General features: G+C 31.0%; 1 protein-coding gene across 4 annotated transcripts; it reads right to left on the reverse strand.

The window, feature by feature from the left end:
• Positions 1-27,566, reverse strand: LOC148618946 (eukaryotic elongation factor 2 kinase-like). Of its 4 annotated transcripts, none has more exons than XM_088578349.1 (13): positions 27,399-27,548; positions 25,894-26,435; positions 25,144-25,181; positions 17,928-18,105; positions 16,362-16,508; positions 15,641-15,901; positions 13,220-13,486; positions 11,429-11,461; positions 8,439-8,558; positions 6,834-7,034; positions 6,264-6,388; positions 5,525-5,703; positions 2,688-4,750 (listed from the first exon to the last, which is right to left on the reverse strand). In XM_088578349.1, the coding sequence occupies exons 2-13, from the start codon at positions 26,317-26,319 to the stop codon at positions 4,629-4,631; spliced, it is 2,097 nt and encodes a 698-aa protein (XP_088434475.1). In that variant the 5' UTR covers positions 26,320-26,435; positions 27,399-27,548; the 3' UTR covers positions 2,688-4,628. The 4 variants fall into 4 exon arrangements, with proteins under 4 accessions (XP_088434477.1, XP_088434475.1, XP_088434474.1 ...); XM_088578348.1 differs by lacking the exon at positions 11,429-11,461 and adding an exon at positions 12,590-12,631 and having other exon boundaries at positions 27,399-27,536; XM_088578347.1 differs by lacking the exon at positions 11,429-11,461 and adding an exon at positions 12,590-12,685 and having other exon boundaries at positions 27,399-27,536.
• Positions 27,567-27,631: the final 65 nt, after the last annotated feature.

Genomic DNA, 27,631 nt, shown 5'->3' on the forward strand with positions numbered 1-27,631 from the left:
TAGGTGTTGGTTTAACTTTATTTGGAATAGAACACATGTGTGTCATTAACAAAATATCAAACAACACACATATATTGTTAAGAAAATGTAAAAAAAAAAATTACAAAATGACAGCAGTAACATAATTCACTATTGGGGTCAATTAGACAAACTTTTTATATAAGCAAAGATTTAAAATAAAGTTCTGCATTGATTCAGTACCATTATTTTTTAAAGTTAATTTTAATTTTGAGATTATTGGGTAATTCACTAACAATATGCATCTCATTTCCAAACCAAGAAAAGGGTGAAAATTGCAAATGCACTTAGTTTGTATTGGAATATCAATATACAAACTAATTAAAATTAGGCATATCAATTGATCCATTCTTTCACAGCATGTAGGATCTAACAACACTCCAATCTACTTTCTGTTCTGATGAGCTTTCTAATCAGCCAATCAGAATAATTCTTTTGTGATTCTGAAAGGATCATTCAAAGGGATAAACTAGAGGATTCCAAACAGGTAATCTGAACAGAAAGTAGAATGGAGTGTTGTTTCATCCTACAAGCCACTAATAGGTCTAATTTTAATTAGATTGATCATTATATTTCATTTTGAAGACAATTCTCACAAACATATTAACTCCCCCAAAATATTTGTCATTCTGAGTAATCCTACCAACATGATCAACTGATGACACTATACAATGCATACATCTTTACTCCATGTCTCACTTCATTCAGATTATGATAAAATCTGACATTATATTTGAAAAAAAAAGTTCTTCAAAGGTAACAATATGATTGTTTTTTTTTATTTATTGAACACAAATATTTCGTAATAAATTAGATATGGGAGAATTATTAAGCTGCTAATAAGTACCACTCCACAATATTATTTACAGCCTTTAGTTAACACAATATACTTCTAATTCAGAAATTATTGTAATTTAATTATTTTCCCAAAAAAAAGCAGTTTTACCATTAATTTTGAGATAAATCAGTAATTTTAAAATTCCACAATGCCAGTTTTATTTGTTGCTTATTGAAGTATTTTTTTCTCACTATACAGTAATAAGATATTCAGCATGTATAATATCAAATAGGTGTTTTGACCTTTCAAGGGTGGGACTGCAAAAACCTTCCTAAATACATACATATGACTATGTTTTTTTTTCATTTGTGTGTAATAAACTAAATTAAAATACTGCTGTTTTGTTGTCAATATGCTGTTTAAAAAAAAAATATATATATATATATGTCTTTGTCAAATAAGGACTGGTATTTACATGAATTTTGCAAATCAACAAAAAGAGTCGACTTTCTTTGTATAATATCAAAATTTGGCTCCTCCAAATAAAGTGCGACTTGAAATAAAAGAGACATTCTGACACCAAGCTCAGTCATTAACCTTTAAAATACTACCCTCAACAAAGCAACACAAAACATGTAATGAAATGGCCACTTGGGTAAGACTAATTTGAATGGGAAGCACGTCAAAAGCACTGATATATTATGAGGATATATTGCAGAAAAGATATAAAGGGAAAGCAGTTTTTAAAAGTAATAACACACCAATTACACTTAGTGCATCATAATTAATTACTATTCTAAAAGCATCTTATTTTATGATATGCATTAACATTAAGAAAAGTTCAGTAAAAAAAGGAAATTCACAAGAAAAAATGGCCATAGTACAAAATGCACTGACATAACTTGACACAGTATAGCACTTTTAGTCTATAAAAACGTACATTAACACGGAATGAACCATCTCTATGAGCTTGTGGATAAAGAAAAAAATTACCTTCATCCACAGCTAATGAAGATGGCTTCCATTTTACAATGAAATCCACAAAACAATTATGTAAAAATAATAAGCGAGTTCATTTAGCTTTCACAGATTACATGTAAAAACAATAATACATGTATTATGACAATTAACTAACAGCCACATAATGGGACATAAATTATCAGTTACGTACACCTGAGAATAGTTATATAGTCCTACAAAATGATGCCTGAAAGTCACTATATATGTATGTAAGGGTGGCCATTAGATACATCAACCAGGTACAAAACAATTCACAGTTCAAATCTAACACAAGTATCACTAGTGCACTATTGAATATAAAAAGACTAAACCAAACTGTGTGTAAAAAGTGAATGAAAACCTTCACCATGACTACTCTACTATCTACTCTATTACCACACCCCCCTCCACCAGTGCATTATATGGGCAATGACCTATGATTATACAACTACAACAAACAACATTAAAAAATATCAACTTTTAAAACTGTGAAGTGTTTTGTACAGTTTATAGAGAAAAAAATAAAACATTTGTTAATGTACATTATTTACATTTAATATTAAACAATAAGAAACAGTACATGAAATTGAATTTGAACCTTAGTTAATTTTATAATTGAATTCAGGGTCTCATGACAGGAAAAAAAGTAGCATTTTATTGGGGCCAACAGGCTAATCTGAAGGCTATCAACCAATGTTCTACATGTATTTACCCTTCTTGTAATACTTAATATTTCCATCAAGTCACTAGATGCAAAAGAAAAGTCTTAGACACTTAATAATGGCACAGTGAAAACAATGGCACAAAGCATAGATAGTTCAAGGTTGTTATACTGCATATCAAAACTTGAAACAAATAAATCAGTAGTTGAATACAATAAACCACAAACAGAGAAGGTAAAAGATACATTTTTATTTTTCTATAAATCACAGACGATCAACAAACTAATATAATGTAATGCCATGTTATGATCTTAATATTCTAGGTGAAAAATTCATAGGCCTCATAAAAAATCAATAAAATGAAGTCAATAACTCGTCAATCTAATTAAAATTAAATGTATCAGTTGTTCCATTCAGTCACTGCATGTCAAATCTAACAAAACACCATTCTACTTTTTGTCCTGATGATCAGCCAATCAGATTTAATCTTTCATGATTTGAAAAAATTATCTGAAGGAAAAACCTGAGGATTCTGAAAAGGTCATCTGAACAGAAAGTTTAATGGAGTGTTGTTAGATCCTACATGCAGTGACTAACCGAACAATTGTTAAGTATAATTTTAAATAGATTGATAACTCAACCAAGTACAAATTTTAATTGCTAAAAGTAATACATATATGCATGTAATAAGTGTAGAGAATGATCTAAAAATGACAAATAACAAATTTCTGATACCACACTTAAAACCCAGTACATAAATTTAAAATCGGCACCATATGAAAGATGAGTATTGATGTAAAGCAGGGTGACAATAACAGTTATAAAATATCACCAAGTTATAATTGAAAATGAAAAAAGGAATGTAAGAAAAGATAAAATATGCAACGAAGTGTAATTGTTATTTTTTTATGCAAGTAAAACCAGCTAAAGCAACAGTAAACATTTTACTGATTTATGGTGTAGTGCCAGAAACTGATCCCATCAGAAATGTCAAGTCTGGACCATTGTGGACTGTTCTTTTAGACTATTCAATTTGGATATGACCAAGAGATTATCAGTTCAGCAATTTTTTTTTACCCTTACCCATTTTATTCAAGACCTATGCTTTATATACTTATTTACTGATCCTGACTTCCTGTTCTTACTTTGATTAATATTGTTATTTAAGACAGTAATGCAGTGGAATATTGCTCTATGAAATCCTGACACCATATTTAAAAAATGAATAACATTAAATCAGAGGTATGCAGAGAGTGATGGATTTTGAGATCATGTTTATAAATAATAATTGAGCAAAAATATTAACTATAACTAAAACAAAATCGAGTAACAAAATAACAACACAAATCTAGCTTTTACAGAATGGGTTACACAGAAAAAATTGAAACATATTTTTTCATGTGTTTTTCATGTTTACAATTGCCACGAAAAAATGTTTAGGACAAACCAATGAATTCCTGAAAAACAAGCACATGTAAATTAAATCATGGTAATTATATGCTGTCCATAGAGCTTATGTATGAAAAAAGTATTATTTTCATACAATTTTGAAAACCATTTGTATCCATATGGATTTAAAGGCACAAAACATTTATTTCCACACCAGTCCTCACATATTTTAAAACATATGAAAATATATATTGCAATATTTCCTGTGCAACTATAAAGAAGGTAATGACTGATGCATAATTGCATAATTATGTTTGACAGCAGACAAACGAAAAGAATTAATCAGGTATAAAATTTCAAAAATGCATATTTCATGAATAAAAGCTGAGATGGTTTTATTAGGTATTTTATCATTTTCCAAAGTAAGTGAAAAATGACTAATTAAAGTAAATCCAAGTAAATATTGCATAAAACACTAAGAGTGGTTTAATATGTTAAAACAATTAAAACTGCCTATTATAACATATCAAGATCACACTATGCCAAAATCACACCAATATCCAATATCTAAAAGCAATTAGACATTTCAAAAGCTTAAAAAAGGCAAAGCTTCAGGTCACTACACATCGCAAAGATAACGTGTATAATTGTAATCTGAGCCATTGCACATAATCTCAAGTCTGTAGCCAGAATCACTATCCATTCCTCTTTAAAGGAATAGAGTAGCTTGTCATCAAAGCTTTAGTTCAGTCCATTTAGAAAAGAAGGAGTGATTTTACTATTTATTCCTCCTCCTCTTCTTCAACTTCACCATAACATTCCTCAGCTAACGCAAAATATTTATTGGCAAGTCGTCCTTTCATAGATGCCATAGCATTCTCAGCTGCTTCATTGTAAAGATCACCTAAAACATCAATAAGACAAATATGTATACTGACAGTAACAAACCCTCACTTGGCCTCAATTTACAGTAAAAAGCCTTAATAAGTAACAAACAAGTTATTATAAGCATATCAATGGCTCTTTACGTCAGGCACAAGAACCAAATAAGACCAAATAAAATGTATAATATACTCAATGTATAAGTGATTTTCATATGCCATTAAATAATTATCATGAAAAGAAAATATTAGTTACATACTTCACTAACATTTTATATAATTTTTTTAAGGAAAACAAGTTGAATAATCCATTCAAATACAAGCATTAGTGCAGAGTGTACATCATGGTCTCAGTTACAGAGTTTTTATTTGGTAATTGGAATTCTTTGAAGATAACATTTGATATGGAGAGGGAAAAAATTATTTGGTAAATAAGGAGACAAAATTTAATTTAAGTGTGAAGTACTCAAAGATTTAAAATAAACCTTTTTCTCTTAAACAGACAACTGGTAAACACTTCAGTTCAATGTAGTCATTTTTCTACTACATACATTCAATGAATATTTTTAAGAAGCATCGAACTGCAAATATTTTTTAATATTTTAAATATTTAGAGTAATCTAGCGAGCACATCCTGTTCAGCTTCAAATTATTGCTGTTCTGTTCCATTATTTGTCATTCTAAGAGATAAATCTAAACTGAGTTTTAAATTGATTCTCACAATTTCAAATTCATTCCTTTATCTAAAAACTTTGGTAATTTTTTTTTGTTAAAACAAAATAGCACAGTTGACTGACCTGCTTTGCTGGGATCCTTCTCTAATCCATGTCCTCCCTGTCTGTATAGTTCAGCCTGTTTCCCTAGGATCTGATACAAGGGATCATTAATTGTGCTATCGAACTCCCCTCCTTCATCTTGGTTATCCATTGTAGCTGCTGAGTTGTAATAGTGAACAGAATCCTCCCAGGAGATGCTCCTATTGTAATGAAACAACACATTTATAAAACTTGTTTTGAAGTATATATTAGTTTGATTTATAACATATTTAGAACCTCCTGAAAACAACCAATCTTAAGATTACCACAAAATACTGAAAACCATTTGATATCATATATATCTTAAAAGATGAAAACTTGGTGTGTAAATTTGATATTTTTTATAGTTTAATTATATTAATTAGCAAAACTAGCCAATATGGGAGAGATATCCAATTTGGTATACCTGATGCTCAGGGTTTTAAGGATTTAAGAATGAAAATACTAAGATTTTCTTGTTGGACACATAACTAAAACAGAACAATTCTACACACTGCAATCTCAGCAATGGCATTAAGTAAATTAATCCTTAGCTGGCATTTAAAGTGGTGCCTTTCTCATATAAGTATAAGCTTACATTTTGGAATTCATCCTATATCCCAATACTTGTACTTCTATAATGTGATTAACACAAGCAACATTTTTATCTGATACTGATTTTAAATGTTCTAATGTTTAGCCTTGTTTAAAATTATTGGCATTGTGGTCATAGTTCTCATACCTATTACTACTCAGTCCTATTCCAGTTTCAAAGGCTTTAGCCATGAACAACATAGAGCCTCTATCTCCAGCATCAGCTGCTTGTATCATGTACTGAAGACCTTGTTCTGTATTCTCATCACTTTGCTGTAATTCATGTATGATCAAGTTACAGTACTATTAAAACTACCACAAGCATGGTACTTAATTTACTGGTAAAGTTATCTCCTAGTTGTTAATTACCAAAGCATGCACTAGCTTTCATATTCAATACATCCTTATCAAACTTTGAATGGCCTTAGTGAGTTGTATTTATTAAATCTAGAGACCATCTCTCAAGTTTTAGTAAACATGGTCTACTTAACATTAGCACATTCTTTGTTCACTTATTTCTTTTTAAATAGCTGTTCGAAAATCGTTCAAATTAAAAAAAAACTTAAATGTTTCTTTCCACACAATAACAATATACATGTACAACAATTTTACAAATGAAAGCAGAAAGAAGTGTAAAAATTACATTCCCTTCTTAAATAATTCAATATTTAAAAGTTTTCAAATTAGTCTAAAGTCCTAATAACAATAATATTACTACCTCAACAGTACAGTTGACTAGAACATCCCTCTCCTGGTTAAGGTATAATTTTGCCATGGTGACAATAGCCTCTAGTTCACCCAACTCTGCGGCATGTTCCTCATGGAATATGGCAGATTCCCAATCTATCAGATCTTCATTTTTATCATCACCAATAATAAATCTACCTATTTCATGATATTTTGCCATTTCATGATGTACCTGTAATTCAATTGTTCCACATAATGACTACATGAAGTAGAAATTGCCCCTAAAAGGTCTAATACCTCCTGCAGCCTGTTGAACCCTGTACATTAGGGGACTAATGTGGACATAATTCATATTGGACACATTTTTTATGTGGATAAACTACACAATTTGCTGCCATTTCTAAAACACCTAATTCCAAACAGCACTCAGTACTCATCTTTTGTTGACAACATAATAACAGTATATGACAAAATCCTGACAATATGCAATTCTCCATATGATAATCTAACACCACGTTTCATTACAATCCTGCAAGTTGTGAAGGTGGAGTTGTGGACAATGCATCAGACCAAGTTTTGCTGAAAAATGCCTAAGTTCCAACAGCCTTCATTTCTACAATTTTTGTCCAAACATAAATTCCTGACAATATGCACATTTCCATGCTTTTATATTACATCATACAAAGTTTCATTACAATTCTGCAATAGGAAATAAATCAGACAGACAGACAGCACACATACAGGGTAAAACCTACATACCCCCAAACTTTGTTTGCAGGGGGTATAATAATACATAAAGCATTAATGGACTATTATGTAGTGGTCAAAATAGGGGATGGCAAAATTTTCAAAATGACCTAACTCAAAAATTACATTTTTGGATTTTGCTGACAATTAAACTGAACCTATATTTTTAGTACTTAACAACTATGCAAAGTTAAAAAAATTTATTTATCCATTTTCAAGATATCATCTGGAAACCGTCAGGGCAACCATACGGATGGACATACAACTTTACAGAGGGAATCACATTATTCCTTGCAATTTTGTGTGGCAGGGTAAAAAAATATTACATTGTTTTATTATTTGTACATCTTCTACAATGACTTCTGTAAAGCAAGTACAGGTACCGGGAACTGAATTAATATTATAAGTACAAATGTTCAAAAGATCCATCTCCACTAAACAAGCGATACCAGTATCTCAAAAAATAATTCTTCAATAATAAGTACCTAACTTTTGGATAACAAGATGTTTATTAATAGATACACACACACAACAAAGAACATAAAATAACCAAAATAATACATACAAGGAAACAAAAGTAAATGAGCAACTCTGACTCCACCAAAAATTGGAAGCATGGACCAGGTAGACCCGAGTTGCTCATAAAAAGTTAAGTTCAGGATAGACAAAAGAGAAAAAGAAAACTTTGACACATTGAACAAATTGGTTCTCATGTTGCAGATGGCTACAACATAACAAACCACGAGGTTATGACGACGACTATAAAACATCCGTAGTGATGGCTTCTATCTTGTAGGAACCAAAGCCTAATTGTAAGCAGTCTAGGAAATACCTTTTGAAGTCTAGTAAATGAAATATCTATGTCATATCTCATGAAGAACAGTCATACCTTTCCTAAGACAGAATCTCCAATTTTTAGGTTGTTCAGTTTTCTGAGGTCCTTTTCCAAAGCTACACAAGATGGTCTGGCCCTTTGAGCTTTCATTCTCTCGAACATCTGTCTTTCTTCCTGGAGTAGAAGACATACAAGTCAGTCAAGAATATAACCCAAGTCCAAGAAACATTTACGTCTATAAATGACAGAAATTACCTCAATAACCATGAAGTAATAAATAATAAGATCCCAATAATGTACTTAATATACAGTGGTATTTTGCAATAAAATAATTAAGCAGCATATAAGTCTTCTGTAAGAAAGCTAATATCTGATTACCAAGGCTTTTTAAGAATTTGAAAATGAGAGACTATGAAGTAAAGTGAAGCAAATTAGTAATGTTAAGAAATATGGAGCAAGTATTAAATTTTAAAATGATTCAATGTTTGCAACTCCTGTAACATATAATAATATGCAACAAAACCAAGCCAAAAGGGGTAATCCATAACACAGACAATACTAGCAAGGTCACCTTGAAACTTCAGCATGCTTGTTACTTTAATAGTAAATCAACGAGAAAATAATGCTAAATTATTCTAATAAAAGGATGTTCAAAAGTGGTCACATTTGACTGAAATAACTCTCCATTTAAATATCAGGCAGAAGTTGACTAAAAATTAGGAAATAACACAAATGTTTTCATAACTCATTGTCAGTTTTTAACCCTGTGTAACTGATAAAATAAGAGACTTTCTGCATGATGATAACATGGATTCATTAGTAATAATGTAATGAATAATAACAAACATGCTGAACAAACCGACTCCATTTCTTGAAGAGGACCTACAAGGAAACCTGAAGTCCCAAATGAAGACTGATTATATCAGAATAGGTCATGTACATAGTAAGTTATAGTAAGTACAAAATTCTTGATGTATGACAAGAGCATACAAGTATTTTATTTTAATTAAAACAAGCATAATATTGTTTTTTTTCCATTTATATTACAGCAACATCATTTGTCACAATCAAATTACAATTTTTACAAGTTATCTTACAAGCATGACTGATTTTCCCAATAGTTTTTATCATTCATTAACTCAAAAAGAACAGAAACAAATGCAATTTGAAATTACAATGAATAAAAAAGTCCACAGGGTACAGCTTGATATGACAATCAGAGCTTGAACCTTAAACAATTGACACAACATTCCAGCTGACTTTGAATAGTAATCAATCTAATGTTCAATACAGCAAAAAGGATTTTGAAAAAGAATGGAATTGGTCTAAAAACATCACAAAAAACTAAAATTGCATATTTACCTTCTATGGCCAAATATCCAAATTCAAAATACAAAGAAACATTCAGCACTTCAAAGAACCCAAATAATTATTTTTTTTCTTGAAATAAGTACAATTTAGAACCTACTGGACCATTTTGAACAGTTTATCTAAAATCAGGGTTTGATTATGCTAAATTTAAGCTTGATTTCAAACAATGGTTAATGATGGACTCTTTGGAACTAAATGTGGACTAATTTGAACTGAGGGCTGATAATCAAGATCAAAGTACAATAACTTAGGACTTAAAATCTTTATACAAACAAACTTCCTTAAAACTTGCTTTGCCCCCATTCTGATCCCTAATTCTGGGTAAGAGCCATAACCCCTAATATAAGTCCCATCCTTTTATCTGAGGTAATGAACCTACTGGTATGACTTCATACAGATCCATACACTTACTCAGGTTTTTGTCTTGAAACCAAAAAAATCAAGACTTATATGGTATGGTGTGGTACAACTTAATAGAGACCCTAAGTATTTTTCTTTAAACCAAATATCTAGTAGTGGTCTACAGCCTTTTCAGCCAGCTACATTTTTTTTGCATCCTACTTTATAGTGGCGGATCCAGGGAGGGGGGCCTTAGAAAACTGCAATTTTTAAAAATTATTGAAAAATTGTTCAAGATATCAATCAGAATACAGGATTTGAGTTTTAATATTCCGAATTTTTTTTGGGGGGGGGTGGGGCATGCCCCAAACCCCCTAGCAAATTCGGATCACTTAGTGATCCTCATTGATAATTCTGTCATGAAATATTTTTTGGATGCCCCTAACCTAAAATTCTGGCTCTGCCACTACTTCACCAAATCGTAGATTCATGGATGGATATTCCTGGCACGATTGAAAGCCATGAATATAGAGATGATCATGAAAACATAGCTATAACCTTTATACCAAGGAAACTGACATTTGACTTCATGTGAAAGGATTTTTCATTACATTTAAAAACCAAAATAAATGCAAATTAAAATTTTAACAAGCGGCTGGCTGTAAACTCAGCTAATGAGAGAAAAAATGACTAGATAATATTTCATCTTATGATTCTAAGATATCTGGAATAACTACTTAATTCATACAAAAAAATACAACTAAGGTTCTAATGTCTTTATAAAATCCAAATATATCTCTATTATGATGATAAGATATTTATAAATAAGACAAAATTGAGAAAATCTACTACAAGTAGAAAGAAAACTACACTCTTGAATAACATATCCATACAAAAGGTGAAGATACATGAAATCACTTAATATATATTGCTTTATTGCATTTTTTCTATTTTTTGTAATGTACAGGTTATCCATTGTGCTTGGGTATTAATGGTGTTGTGACTTCACCCATACTATTAACCATACTGATTCATAACTGTTAATATCTTTATTATGTTCTTTACATACATGAAAAAATACCACCAAAAACATCTATCTAGCAATGGAAATTAATGTACAATATGACTGTGACAAGTAAAATATAAAATAAATGCAATATATCATTAATAAAACTGTTAATTTAAAAAACATGAAATAAACACCACAATAAATCATCCTGTTAATGTTTGAATTGTGTTTAGAGTAAACCTAAGGACAACACAAGTTTAGTATTCTCATAAATACACAATCAAATGCATTCAATGGAGAAAAGAACAAGGGTAGTTGGACATACCTGGCAGGGGATGAGAAGTTCATTGGAAACCAACTTAAAACATAAATAACTTGTATAGTTTCACTGTTCTCTTATATTTTCACTTTCTTTCAAGTTTCATCATAACCCCATAATTTTGGAAAATTTAAATCATTTTTAGATGAAAAATTTCATATGTAATTTATCTTCAATTTGCACCTTGAACCAATAAAATACATATCATAAACTATTCCATTGGGATCCTAACCCAATACAACTGAATTAAAAACGTGTAAAACTCAAGTTCCAAGCAATAGCTTCCATCCTACTATACACATATCTTTATGATCACATTGATTATCAGAATACTGAGTAAATTTCAATGCTTTATATTCAATGCACAATGGTTAAAATTAAAAAAATATTGATCTATTGACTGCACAGCTTTTTGGAGTGAGTTCATTTATATAATCTATTTCCATCATCGATATTGCTATTATGGTAAGAATATTAATAACTGAATGAATCTGAACAAAAACGAATGTGTTGCCTACTAATAAGAAACTCTAAGATCCATATCTGAAATTGATGTAATTTTCATGAAAATTATTGATCACTGTTGCTAAATGTGTGTTAGGTATATTATACTGTGCACAGTGAAATATAGTCAGGCTGGACAGGAACTTTCCAGAGTGAAAACAACAAAATCACTTTAATATCAACTAGACAATAACAAAAGATACGTTTTGTTACTGGTAACCAAGGTGACAAAGAACTATTGAACTAAATAAATGAACATAAACCCTATTTTACATTTTCTCTATTTTTTTAAAAATCCTTACCGTTACCATTATACAGTAATTTAAATATATACAAAATGAATGATTATGATTCTAAGAGGAATGCAAGCAAGCAGTGATATTTTGGAGAAATTAGTTCACTCTGTCAAGCAGAAATTAAATAATATATAAACAATCTGAGCGAACAGAAAAAGTAGCGATATAAGAATTTTTGTTTACACACAACTAAGGTCGAAAACTAAAATTTTGTTAACTTCTTTTAGAATAAAAGTTATCTTCTAGGAATAACTCCTTTAAAATCACTGTATCTTGCAAAACTCTTCTAAACAGCTGTACATAAAGAGTAGTTAGAGTACAAGTCCAGGAAAATACAGTGATTTAGTAGTGAAATTTTACCCATTACCTTTCTTTGTTTTAAATCCGGTGTCTTACTGACTGAGTTCTCCTTTAAAACATCCAGATATATATTGGTAAAACCCAAGTATATATTTTTTATGACCTTTAAGTCAAAACAAAGAGATTGAAGACAAGGTTAAGAAAGGAAAAGGTTGCATCCATACAATTTTCATTATCTTTTACAGTTTATTCTTTTTTTTTTCATTTTTGAAACATAATTTTTCAAATAATTTATAAATTAAACTTGCAATAAAATGTTCACCTTAATTTTTTGCATACATTAAACAAACAAATTATTTATTCAGCACAAGAAATAATGCAGACAAAATTCATTGCTATACTTAATAAATAATGTTAAAGTTTTGGACGAAAGATGCACCCCTTTAAGAAAACCTTTTAATGAAGAAAGCTGAACACTTATATACTTTGGCTAATTTTTATGCATTATTTTTTACTCTTTTATTTCTCTCTAACACCTTATTTTTCTCCATGCGCAGAATAAATGCACTGAAAGAAATCCTAATGTTTATTTAAATTGAATTATTAATTTGATATAGAAGTTGGTTTGAGTTTTTTGAGACATTTCTATACTACAGTTAAAGATACAACAGTATTTTTAACATTTATATGAACTTACATCAGCTGTCATGGATGACTGGCTATCTGTGTCACTCATACATCTGAATCTGACATTTGGGGTAGGGTTGACGGGACTGTCGATAGACATAGGATCATCATCATATCCTGGACTAGGACTATCAATGGCAGAATCACTGATGTGTGATGATGATGACCTCTGTCGAAGGAACTCTGTGATGTCAACACTCATGTCACCAGGTGACCTTGACAAGGACGTACAATGTTCCTCTGTACCTCTGACTCTTGTCATCATGAAGGATTTCCTCTGTAAAGTAGAGTAACACATACAAATGTAATTTTGAAGTTTATATTATTTAAATGAAGACTACAAGAAATAAGATAAAACTTTTGAGTGAAGTTCAAAATAGCTATGTGTACATTGTACACATTTAATTACACAAAAATACAATGACTATATACTTCAACTTGCAAATATTCTAAAAAAAAAAAACTTATCACTGTCACCATATAAATATAAACTTAAATACAATAATTAACTTATTAATATCAGTAACCTATCTAGCTTAGCATAGCATAGCATATGTCAAGCCTTTAAGTTTTGTAAACAATGTAGTTACCACCTACAGCCACATTGAGAGCAGCAGTTTAACAGTCTGCACACCACTACAGTCAAACCTTGATGTGTTGAACTTGGAAAAGTCAAAATCTCAGAAAACTCAAACGTTCATGAAAGTCCCGGCTAAAAGTCCCTTACTCCATTACAATTTTACCTCCGATGAATCGTAATCTCGGATAACTTGAGGTTATCAATCAGTCACCTTGATAGGTCTTAGAGGTTAATTAACTCAGATGTCCTGAAGTGAACTAATTAGTAGGAAAACTGATTGCTTTATTACAAACAATGTGTTTTTTCCACATTTAGCATGGCTTATGTAGTTACTCATTGATAACTTTAAGGCCTGATTTGTGTATATAAAAAAAATCTTATGTCGTAAATAGAAAGGAATTTGAATAGTTAAACTTAGGAATTAAAATTATCAATTTTATCGGATATCTTGATAATGATAAAAAATGGTGGTGAATTTTGGAATGACATTTGATCATTTAATTACACTCAAAACAGAAGATAATAACTGATGTATTTTTTACGACTACGTTCGTTTCAATAGTAAATCTGATATTTAATTGTTGTAATGTAGTGCACATGGTTTGACAGAACTCCCAACATTGAGTTATTTAAAGCAACCCATTATGTGGAAATGACATTTTCGATGTAGAAAAAATAAATGAAATAAGAATTTCCCCTAAAACATTCAATGTTGTTCAGAATTTTTTATATATTTAATACACAAGACTTAAAAATTATCTTCCGAAACAGTGAAGAAGGCACCACAAAGTACCCTGATAAAGTGACATATTTACATGATGTATGTACAAGCAATAAAACGTGTAAGTCATTAAACAATCACTGACCAATATATTTGCAGATTATACTCGACCTCGGATGACCCAAACCACATATAACTCAAACATTTTTGCCAAGTCCTTTGACTTCAACTTACCAAAGTTTGACAGTATTAAAAGTATTTAATGATTGTGTGATTTCATGATTTCAATAATTTGTTTATCTCATTTGAATTACTTTGCTTTTAATAATCAACTTTTAATTTGAAAACTGAATACTTGGTTTTGCTGACCCACTAATAACAGGTGTTTCACATCAGACGTAAGTCTACTAAAAATCTCTTTAACTTGTAAATTACCCCCCATAGAGTTCAGCATAAAAAAATGCTCAAATATTATATAAACAAAATAAAAAAAAATCCATATAACTATAAACAGCCACCCGTTAATCTAATATACCACTTTCTTATTCAGAAGAAATAATCCTATTCACCTCAAATTGTAAAAAAAAATAAATGGGTTATCTCACATTTTTTAATAGGATTAAGAAAAAAATATTTGTTCAAAATGGCACATGAAGTTTTCAATGATATTCAATAACATTTATTTCAAAATTGTAGTATTAAGTGTTATATGTTCAAAAAGTCTACTAACAACATGTGATGTGCAGACAGTATTAAAGCAAAAAAAAGACAAATTTTATTTGGACTATAAAATGTTTTAAACCTCTGTATCAAGTACCTAAATATAATACAATGAACTGACTGTTTATTTACTTATCATAAACTTTGCAAGTTTCACATACATCAATTTTAATATTTTAATTAAACTGGAATATGAAGAGCAATAACCCTCTTGGTAATAGAATCTCAAACCACAAAGCACTCTTCTACATGGGAAACAAATAGCACAGTATTCTTTATATCAGAACTTTGTAGGCCTAATGCTTAAACTTGCTATTTAAAATATCATTCTGAAAATCAGTTTATCTTATATCAAATGGGCATAACATTTGTATCATCATTTCTCTACCATTAATTCATAAAATCTTTACCTGATTTCTTAGAAAGTTTTGATGAACTTTCAACTCAACAGGAGACAAGTCAAATTCAGTTAAATCTAAACTATGACAGATATCATTACACACATGGGAATGGAAAAACAGTGCCATGCCCTTAGCTCCCAAGTTGCCATCTCCATATTCTGTTCCCTCAATGGTGTGTATTTGGGGGTCAGTATATAGGTCACCAACACCTTGGATGTCAACAACTATCAGCTGATGACCAGACCTTTCAAATGTGAAGTGGCTCAAAGCCTGAAACATACAACATAAAAGGGTTTCTAAGACAAACATGGAGAAACATTACAAATATTCATGAACAAATGTTGCTTTTTGTCACAAATTCATCATCTGGCAATGTCTTCTTCACTTAAGCATTGTTCAGTGTGTTGCTATTGACATTGACATTACTTCTGAATTATTGATAAACCATCTACAGAGAGAAAAAAATCAATGTTATGCTAATGCAGAATATAAAATGCTTTAAAAACCCTATAACATATGTCTGAATAAGGAAGATAATATTTACATGCAGGACAGCAACACTTACGCTTCTATCTATATAAATCAATGAATAGTTACAAATAAAGATCCAACTGATTTGCACTAGGTGTGATTATTTTCCAGCCTACTGTCACATAGGATCTGCTTCAGCAGTGAACCAATCTTTTTTAACACAGATGTGATAAAAAGAGCTTTTATACTTATATTTTACCTGAGGAGTGTACCTAAGGGAGTCCTCAACAAATCCAGAATTAGAGTTATACTTGACATAGTTCCCCTCAATGTAATGTTCCAGATGATACAGAGGTGAACCTTTTCTATCTTTGAACTCTAGGATGTACATTTGGATCATGTCAACCTGAAGTACAATAAAACATATACTATATTGTTCATAAAAGATCATAATTCCCTGTACTTTATATCCTGAATGATGACCCCTATTGATAGCCTAACTTATTCAAGAATTGACACATTTTAAGCTTGTAACTCTTTAAGGGATGCCCTACACAATTATAAATGTCAATGTTAGCTGCAGTTGTTGACAATTTACTCAAGAGTCCAGAAATATGTTAAAGTGCTTTTAACATAAATTGCAACTGACTCAAAAATAAAAATCTTTTCACAGGAAACAAGGGTTTATAAGACTTCTATCTTCAAAGACAACTACCAGTGTATAGGGTAAATACATTTTTTCTTATAAATTCTGGGCTAATAACTATGCAAGTTTAGTGTTAGACTTCTTTTGAAATTTGACTGGAAGCTAACAAAGCAAACGGCATCTGTAACTCTCATCATAACAGTTTACTGAATACTTAAGAACCTAGCATCCCTCTTTGATATGGCAGACATTATGTAATTCTATAATGAGTGTTCATGCACCAAGATAATTACTTTGACTGACTGAGTTACAATCTTAACAATGTTGATAAGCTTGTTCTTCTATCTTCTACAGTTGACATTAATATCATAATGTACAGGTTAATATACTGTGTCAGTCATGTCATTTTTAACTGCAGCAGAATACACCTGCAGCAAGTGTCCTGTTCTATTATCTAATAATCTAATATGTTATATTAGTTTTATTTTCACCCAATCAATTAATTTCCCTTTGAACGAAATTGAACTATTACTGCCAATAACATAGAAGTGTTCACACTAACAACTAAACACAAATTTTCCTTCTGAATAATACACAACAAAAGTAACAAAAACACACCATACCTGATATTTATATAGGGGTGCTTTTTATTTTACTTTTGAGGAAATCATTTTGTAAATCCTTTTGTACTTAATACTAACATACTATTGAAATAACCTGTCATGGAAAATTAGTCTTCACTAAGCAAGTTGCTTCAATGGTCAAAACTGGCAATATCACATTTGAACAGGAAATATTTTTTTATATATCTTGTTGAATCAGAAGTCTGGTATTGTTCCAAAACTTTTAACTTTTGCTTTGAAGGTGAATTTTGGTAAAATTATGTCATCCCACTTTACAGTACTGGTCTGAATGTCCAGCGCTGTTTTTCAGAACTTCATAAACACTGACATTAACCCTTGAATACATTAGAATAACCCACGAGATAAAAAAATATGGCATAAAAGGAACATTAAGTGATACTCTGTCACTTAATGGTGAAAAAAGGGATGGCAAAATATTCAAAAACTCGGAAACTACACATTGGATTTTGCTGAAAAGTGAATTTAACCTGTATTTTACCCTATTAAGCAACTGTGGAAGGGTATAAAATAAAACAAACAGCTAAGTATAACAAACCTTTTTTGGTGGATTGTGTCTGTTATACTCTTCAGCCCAGACTTTGGCATCCATCTGTAGCTTAACATCCTGGAAATAGACATCCCTATCTACATCCTCGATGTACCTTTTGGACACATAATTCATGGCATGTTTCCAGTCATTTGTATGTGCTGAAGAGAACTTGGACAGCTTCTTCCTGAAATTTAAAGTATGTATTAACTTTGACTGGTAAATGATAGCACTTGATACTAGAGTTCTAAACAGTATAGGCTAATGATGTGCTGATATAAAAATAAAGGTCCTGAATATTATAGAGGATAATTATAAAAGCATAATAAAATGGTGGATTTGCGACAAACCCATCACAGTTTATAGTACAACAGAACTAACATAATATAGAGGCAAGAAAGAAATCAAAGATGGTAAATCTTCTGTTAAGGCAAAGGAAACACATAACAGTAGGGCTGTATGGTGGTTCTAAAATAATATGATACATGTAATTAATATAGACTTAAACATTGTGGTTTTATTGGACATTAGGTCTTAGGCCAAGTTTAATTGATATTTGAGAAAATTGCTTATTGAGGTTGGTAGAAAATGTTTAGCATTAGTACCCCCTTTACATCCTTACATCCAAAACAATACTATAGTTTTATATCAGAGTAATACATATTAATTATAGGTATAAAGTAAACCTTCTCTACTACTGGACAACCTGTTACAGTCTGACTCACAATGTCTTTATTTTGTCATTAACCCATTATAGTAAGTATAATGCTTATGTTTACATTTAGATGCATTGGTTCTGCAGCATATGTGATAAAATGTCTATATAGCATAGTACTCTTACTTGTGGCTAAAGACAACCATATTTTAGCATATTAATAAAGGCAAACAATGACTATAGATAGCTCATTGATAACATTAAAATCTACTATTATTTCCAAAGTAACCAACTAAATTTTTTAAACAAAAACCAACATTTTCAGAAGGCAAATGAAAACCATAACCATATTAATTTATACCATTCATCTCAACTTGACCTTGGTACCTCATATATTAATTAATGAAATGGGCCTTTTTGACAATATATTCTATCAAATGTACATAATAAAAGATAGATTGCTTAATTCCAACATATACTGCATGAAGGTCAACTCCTACAGAAACCTATTTTGGATATCAACCTTAATGTACAGATGTACTGACTCATAAGCCTTTGCACGTGAACAGATGAATGTTCATAAAGTGACTTAAATGGTAAATATTTATTGAAAAATCAGTGAAACATGCTAAACTAGAACACACCATGATGGATCGGCAAGATGTTACTAAAACATAAGTGTGAATAATCCATCACATGTACCAGAAGAAATGTCTCGTGGTAAACATCAATATGTCTGGTTGAAACAACTTTCCCAAACAACATGTTTACTTCAAATTTTCTACTTGAGCACCCCTCACAGGAATTATCCATCAACACTGCCAATATTATACTTGTTAACTTTTTCACTTTATGTATTCTTACCCTTAAGGAGAAAGAAATGTCATACCACAGCATGAACACAAGAAAATTGCATAAGGTGGAAAATAAAAAATATACGAAGGTATTGAACATAGAGCATTAAGGAGATCCTAGATCTTGTCACATCTTAAATCAAGTTTGTCTTAATGGATATAAACTTCACTTTTCTATGCAATAAAAGTTATCCTATGTTTTTACAATAGTAGCTTTGATAATTTCAGTTTTAAGAGGCTGTCCATGTAAAAATCAGGCAGTTGGCACATGGTAAATTTTATCCCACTGAATTTTTTGTTCCAATTTAATGTTTATATCATATGTACATCAAATAGCAAAAATTATTTTTAAATGTGACAACGGATGGCTTGGAAAACAATTCTGAAGTTCCCACACAAAGCAATCAAATTTTGCACCAAAATAAAGAGTCATCTCACTTTTTCAATGAATTTCAATGCTTCCTACATAGTTTTTTTCTCTTTAACTGTTGAATTTAATCAAAAACCAACATACAACATTACATGTTTCCTAGTAGGTATAAACATACACCTTTACAGCACAGTAAGAGTTCAGATTTTTTAAACAATAGTTGCATGCCAGTAAGCTTCTTATAACATACCATTACAGGACATTCAAGGTTTAAATGAAAATTCAGGTTATTACTACATCTTAAACATGTGTTATAATTATACACATATTTCACGCTTGGATGTTTGCTTTTGGCATAAAAATTTCCTGTATTAGACCATAATTGGTATTTCAGGCCAAAACAAAAAAATGTCTTGTTTCCTGCTACCCTACCAACCCATTTGTTGTATCTACCCTAAACATTTATTGGCAATTATTGCTCAACCATTGTCAAAGTCTAGATTGTTCTCCCATTAATTCAATGAAAAATGGTTTTGAAATAAAATAATTTCCTAACTTACCTATCCAGTTTTTTTTCTTGCTGGTAGCAGGAAACAAGACTATTACTATTTTTTTTTTTGCCTAAATTATTTTGTGTGTTAAAAAAAAACAATGAAAACCAAAGCAGTGATTTAGAATCTCAGTAAAGTATTACCATACAAATCTAAATTCAAAACATATTCAAAACCTCATTTACAAGTCACTGAAATATAAAATGCTTAAAAAATGTTTCATTACTGCACTGATGACTTCAAAAGAACTCATTTACATAAATGAATCGTCATCAAGGTAGAAAGGTATCTTGTCTGCCATAAAAGTAACACATCTTCTAATTCCACTTTACTGCAGTATGCATTACATTATGTAAAATGTCAAGGTTTTGGATTAGTGCCTGGTAGGGCAATACAAAGGAAATTCACAATGAAAACAAAAATATCTGGTATAGTGCAGCAGAAAGCTAAGGATTTTTCAAACTTTAATGGGTCTAGAGGGTATACAGCTACATTATATGTCAATCAAAAGATAAATCAATGTAGTTTTTGAATATCATTCTTTTCTTACTGAAAATTGGTTAATTTTTCTGCTATTTTTTCAATAATAAGATGGGGGGTCAAAGATCAATCAACCCCAATTTGTTATCCAGTACAGAATATTTAGATATATGTGTACATTGTAATATTCTACGGTGTCTTATTATCTCTTAATCATTGAAAATGCACTAAATTGCAACCATTTTTAAAGGCAATTTGTTCTGTAATTACATAGTCAACTTTTGTCAGAAAAAGTTATTTTTTCACATGGTTGAAATTCCATAATGTGATCTTTAAATGTTACTTGTTTTCCAATATCTACCATAAACAATTTCACTTACACTTGAAAACTAATACCTGTCCACATCACTAGTAAGAGTCTAGTAAATTTTGAAAAGGGAGGTAGAAAGACCCTGGTGAATGCTAATATGGATTTGCCGGATCATGTATATTTTGATATCTGTTTAGCAGAACATGTCAGCAGAGAGCAACAAAAAAGTTCTCCCAGGTGGAATAACATGCCATATTATGTGGGGATCAAGGAAACCATTTTGAAACTCTCTAGTCGGATAACTTAATTCATCTACACAACTATGATTTTTACTCAACAAAACATTTCTCAGTCTGAACCTCTTGTTACTTTCTTGTTAAAATCTGAAATTATCAGGCAATTACTGTGACAATGATCAATAATGGACTTTTTTTTTTTTTTTTTTTTTGGGGGGGGGGGGGGGTTTTTTGTGAATCTACCTGAATTACTTCCAGTTTGTACTATAGTGTACATGTTTATGTACACAGTATATACTCCACAAAGTCAGTAATGAGTACAATATAATCTTTTTATCTGACATTATAGTACATGGATGGCAAATATTTGGATAACTGTCTGTTTGAACTGTCAGCTGAGAAGATGTAAACAATAACACAATCATAGATTTTTTATGATGCGTATGACCTCCATTACAGCTGTACTACCAAAAGTAATAGGAAATCTGCTTATCAGCACGTCTACAAGGTTGTATCTGTAAACAAGGTTAAGAGGGAATTATCATAATATTGATTTGAACCTTTAAATACCTACTGGACAAAGTGAAAGTAAGGACATATATGATGAAATACTTTTTAATGAAAGATCAAAGAAATTGCTTGCATACTGAGCTTGGAGTTATATAGTCTCAATTTGCCTTATACTAACAGCAGAAACTAAAACTGGTACCTACAAAACAGGATAAAAGTAAAAAATTCTCCCAATACAGTAACAAATGTAAATAAATCTGACCCATGAACTAACGATTTATCTGCATTCCACGGAAATTGATGTCCATGAATAAAAGTACTTTCACAGTAAGCAATTTAGCCACCTTTGACTATAACTTAAAAAGATATTTAAATAAAGCATTTCAAGAATTTTATTCAAAAGGAACATAACTCTCACAAAATATAAGAGATTAAGATTTCCTGGTACATACCAAGTTTGGTTGATTTTTTAGCAGAAGTTTGAGAGGAGTTGGGATGACAAGATACTGCAGTCATGTACTACTGGAAGCTAAGTTCAAAGGGACATTACTTCTATAAAATATGAGGGATCCAAATTGCCAGGTAATGTGTACAACTACTTATCAAGGGCAGTTTGTGACGACAAAAAAAGGACTCACAGGTAGTTGAACTGACAGAAAAAAAATATTATGCCCTATATAACTTCGTTGTATGAGGTAAAGTAATAAAATACACTACAGATACTAGAAAATAAAGGATATCGAGTATTTGATTATGGTAGTCCTTCAAGAAGTATGGAAATTATATGAATGTCAGCTAGAAATGTTTTTTATTATGATATTTGTGAGAACTTCCTAAATGAATAAGACCATGCAACTTTAAAACATTAAATGACTTGGAAACAACATAATTTGTCTTGTCAGCCTCTGATCATGGAAAAAGAGCCTCAATTTGCTACTACTACTCAATACTTTACTTTAAGATTAAAATGTAAAGACAAAATCTGTGAAATATTATATAAGTATTTTACAATAAAATACATCAAAAACCCTGACCAGATCACATATCCTAATGACATCTCTTTAGGTTAATTAAAGCAGTGATTTATTTATGGCATTGATCTAAATGAATAAACATGTGTGATGAACAATATAAGATGACAACATCATGATGATTCACCCATTTGTGTAGGAATAATGGTGGATCCTGGGGTGGGGGTGGAACCCCTCTTTTCCTGGAAAATTTTATGAACTTCATGTAAAATTGGGGCTAAAAGGAGCAAATAATTGCCTTGAACACACACCCCCTCTTCAAAACATCTGGTTCCCACCACTTTAGTAAACATTGCTTTCTTATTCCTAGTTCTAGTTAATTTAATGGCCAAAAAAAATCTTTTTCTATAATGAACTTATACAATATGCATCATATCTACATGTAGGTTAGGGAACCAAAAACAACCTTGAGTTACCCTAATAAAATTTAACTGAACATTATACACCCAAAAATCCAATCAATTCCAAGCCACAATAAGATTGTATTAGCGAACACTTCAAGTCAAATTAAGTTGGCAGTTGATCTTCAATCTAAATCAACAATTACTTAGATTGCCTAACAAAATCAATCATATTAATTCCCAATTGCTATATTGATTACAGAAAAAAACTTATTTTTACCTGCACCAGTAATTTAAAGGCCATGATTACTAATATAGATATTAGACATGAACATGATACCAAAGACAATTCCAAGTTTCATAGCAGCTATGGAAAAATGTAGATCAAAACAAACTTGCCTACATAAAATGGGCAGACATTCCATTATATATCATCATGACAGAACTCAAGCAATTACACTTCTTTTTCTATACATGGAAAACAGGACTTCAAGTTGTATTGTAAGAAGATCAGAACACTTATATAGATGTATTTAGAATAACCAAGTGTAAAGTACACATTTCTGTAACTTGTAATTCATACATACATGTATAAGGTACTCTAATGACATGTACTAATGTTAACTATTTTCTATTCACACACTTAAATTGGAAAACATCCACACGCTGACACTGCAATGTTTCTAATACATCTTGTGTAATTTGAAGGACCCTCAAATATCTTATCTTGAGTAATTACATTGTTTACAATTTAAATTCATTGTAGGACAAATTTAGTACCAATTTCAGTCAACCTTAACTTAGCACCAAGACATCTGATTGTAAAACAACTTGTTTACCTTTGGAACATTCAGTACAACATGTTGTTTCAAAGATTTGTCAGCCAAATGTCATGTAAACAGGTTTAACCTACAAGTGACCTGTTGATGTTTCTCAAATGTTCCTTTCTTACATGTAGGACAATAAAATAAATCAAAAGGAATTAATGGGAGAGAATTCACATGCATAGCCCATACAACAAAGTGCACTTGTGCAAAAGATACAAATAATTAAAAATATGTATCAATACATATCTTTCAAAAATCCTGAAAATTCATCAATAATGACTAGTACACACAAAAAATGTCCACACAGACAAAATAAAAGAGCAGATTTTAAAATAATAATAAGACGGTGTATAACAAAAAAGTGACTATTCAGCAATATATACTCTTTAATCAGCTGATGTCTTCTGTGCAAAGAAATCACCATATTGACTAATCAACACTGTTTCAGAATAAATCAAGGTCATGACAGTAAGTTCAAAAGGTAAATAGACCACAATCTTAGCCTTAGGGGTAAACAGCTGATTAATTTTGAAACAAAAGAAGTTTAATTATGTGGTTCACAGACAATCTCTGTAACATGAACTTGATCCCTTTAATCAAACACCAACAACCTGAATACAATCAATAAGGACACCAATGCAATACTAAAACATAAAATGTTTCTTACATCTCAGGATGATGCTTTAGTTTTTTCCCAAGACTGAGAAATTTCCATCATTCCATGAAGGGATGTCAACCTTAAGCAACCAAAAATTACCTATCAAAACTTAAAGGCACACAGAAAGTTCAAGTGCAACAAAGCTGATACTTAAGCTGCATACAAAGTTTTAAATCATTCCCATGAAGTGTTGCTATTACTTTTGTGACAAAATATTATGGGACAGATGTTCACATGTGTACAGTAAGCAGTAGAGCTTAATGCCAGTGATGCCAAAAAGCAGGGGGTATAAAGTTTGGTGAATGCTTAAAGATATCTTTGAGTAATGAAGATAAGCTAATTTGTATTTGAAATTTCCAGTTAATGAAGATACATGTATTTCTTAATAACATATGTACTTACGTCCTGTAACACTGTCTCATCGCTCCTCTTGTAAAGGGCTACAAAATATATAAGCAGAAACAGATTAAAAATTCATTTATAGTTTCATCTCTGTGCAAATTTACACACAAAAAAATATGTTATGAATGTCATGCATAGTGCATACTTCCAGACTGAATTGAATAACATTGAGACTTTCATTTCTATTAAATGCATAATATAGATATGAAGGAGGGACAGACCAACAGTATAAACAATACATGTCCAGGGTAAGGGCAACATAATTATAATGTAGGAAAAATCTGTATCATAAAATGTTTCCATTCATTCACTTTAAGTTTATTTATGTCTGACATTGATACAATGTATAAGTATTTGATGCACTTAATGATATATCAACATGTACAGTACTTAAAAAGGAAGTGGTCAGAAATACTTTACCCCTCCTTTAAGTGACAAACATGGATTTACATGCAGACTATTTTAATAGTCTTATTTACATCGACAGTACAATGCATATTATCATTTTTTTGGTGTTTTTCTACATAAAAAATTACTTTCATTGCTATAGTATCACAGTACAATTATAACTGATATGCTTCAGATTCATCAAAAGTGTTTAAAAGAAAACATGGGATATCAAGATAAGGCATCATAGTCTAATCCATCAAAATACAAAAAAAGGATGGTAATCTTTTTAGAAATGAAAGTTTTTCTACAAAGATGTTTATAATTTTAGGTTAAATCTTAAGTATTATGTGGTGAATTTACCTTGGATTCCATTTTAACTTGTACTTCATCTTTACTCCATGTTTTCCTATGTGGATTGTATCTATGTCTAATACACACTTCACCCTTTGCTTCATCAATATGAAACTTTGCCCAGGGATCATTGTCATACTGAGACCTTGCTCTGTGAATAGCTTTTAACCAGTTCACTTTAGCTCTTTGAGCTTTAATGTTGTGATTTATTTCGAGTCTAACACTTGGTGCTGTAGAGAGAGCTTTTGATAATCGTCTTTGTCTAAGTGTCATAAATGCTTTAGGTTTTTCTTCAGTCTCGCTCTCTGATTCACGTTCATCGGAGGCTTCATGTCCTTTACAGTCACCATTTTCACTTACATCGTCATCATCAAATTGTGTGATAGGGAAGAGAAAAATCTCTCCCTCACTACTGACAGAGGATGATAGAGACATTTTCTTTACAAATGAAAAATCAACTTAAACAGACTAAAATTGCGATCATTTGGAATTCCTCTTAGCAATCTAAACTGCCTTTTACTCCACATCACCTTGAAATGCCAACCATTTTGCTGTAAGATTGAAGAAAAAATGATAAATACAATTTGAAGTTTGTTTCCTCTTCGTTCATTGAAGACGAATAGGTGGCCTTGAGCTGACAATTTTCATCCCAGTGGGGTAGTCTTTTTGACATACTCACCCTATCCCCTTTTCTTTATATATATATTTGTAAACTGTTAACAAAAAGGAACCCAGTTCCAGAAATAATTACCAAGTACATTATCTGTGTATTTAAAGTAAAGAAAACCCTCATCTTCTGAAGAGATAAACTTTCAAATATCTTCGTGGTATACAGGGGTTGGGAAGGCAAGGGGCTATGGGCAATTTGCCCCTTCTAACAGAAAATGGCCCCTTCACATAAAAGAAATTTATATGGTTTGTTAACAAATGGCCCCTTCATATTTAAAATATCTTTCCAAAATCCTGAAAATGGCCCCTTCACGAAATTTTCTTCCCAAACACTGGGTATATGATTGTCACTTAACAACAATGACAGACTAATGAATAGTAAATGTTCAGTAACAAATGAAGAAAACTGGTTAAAGGTCCCTTATTATGCAGGTACAGGAAAGTCCTAGACAAGACACCTGCTATTTTAACAGATCACCTTGCACCTTGTGTGATTTTAGATACTTTTTATCAAAATGAGTGCATTTTGACATTAAGAAAACTGTAAATACTTCCTGTTCAACTCTATATAATAAACTGTCTTCTTTTGTACCATTGTGTGGCTTAGCCAATGATGAATCACATGCAGTGATGAGAGTTACAATACAAATAATATATGAAGCATGATAAGTCAATTTTGAAAACTGTATCCTAGTTTTTATAAGTTTTAAAAATGACAACAATTCACTAACAGATTTTAAAACTTTAAGTTACAATCTGAACTCAGCGCTTGGTAAAAAAAACTTGTTCGTCTAAACTTATTCGCTGAAAATCTTGGTTTACATTTCAGAACAGAAGACACCTACCATGACAAGAATTGGCATCAATGTAATGTTTTCCAGAACTGTTTCACACTGTCAACTTCTTCTTTCACTTTGGTAAACTGTGAGGTATTTCCAAAGTTTCCGTTTATGTATAAACACACACTGCAACCAATAAAATGCAGCCCAATAAGCATGTGGTTTTCTGTCCTTGCTAGCCTTGTTTACGTGTTTGAGAGCAGTGAAATGCGAAGGTCAATGTCGTTGTATGATGGATC

Source organism: Perna viridis, chromosome 4 (genome assembly GCF_037379345.1).
Source record: "Perna viridis isolate PV_CMFRI_1.1 ecotype Kerala chromosome 4, ASM3737934v1, whole genome shotgun sequence".
In the NCBI taxonomy this organism is placed as follows: domain Eukaryota; kingdom Metazoa; phylum Mollusca; class Bivalvia; order Mytilida; family Mytilidae; genus Perna; species Perna viridis.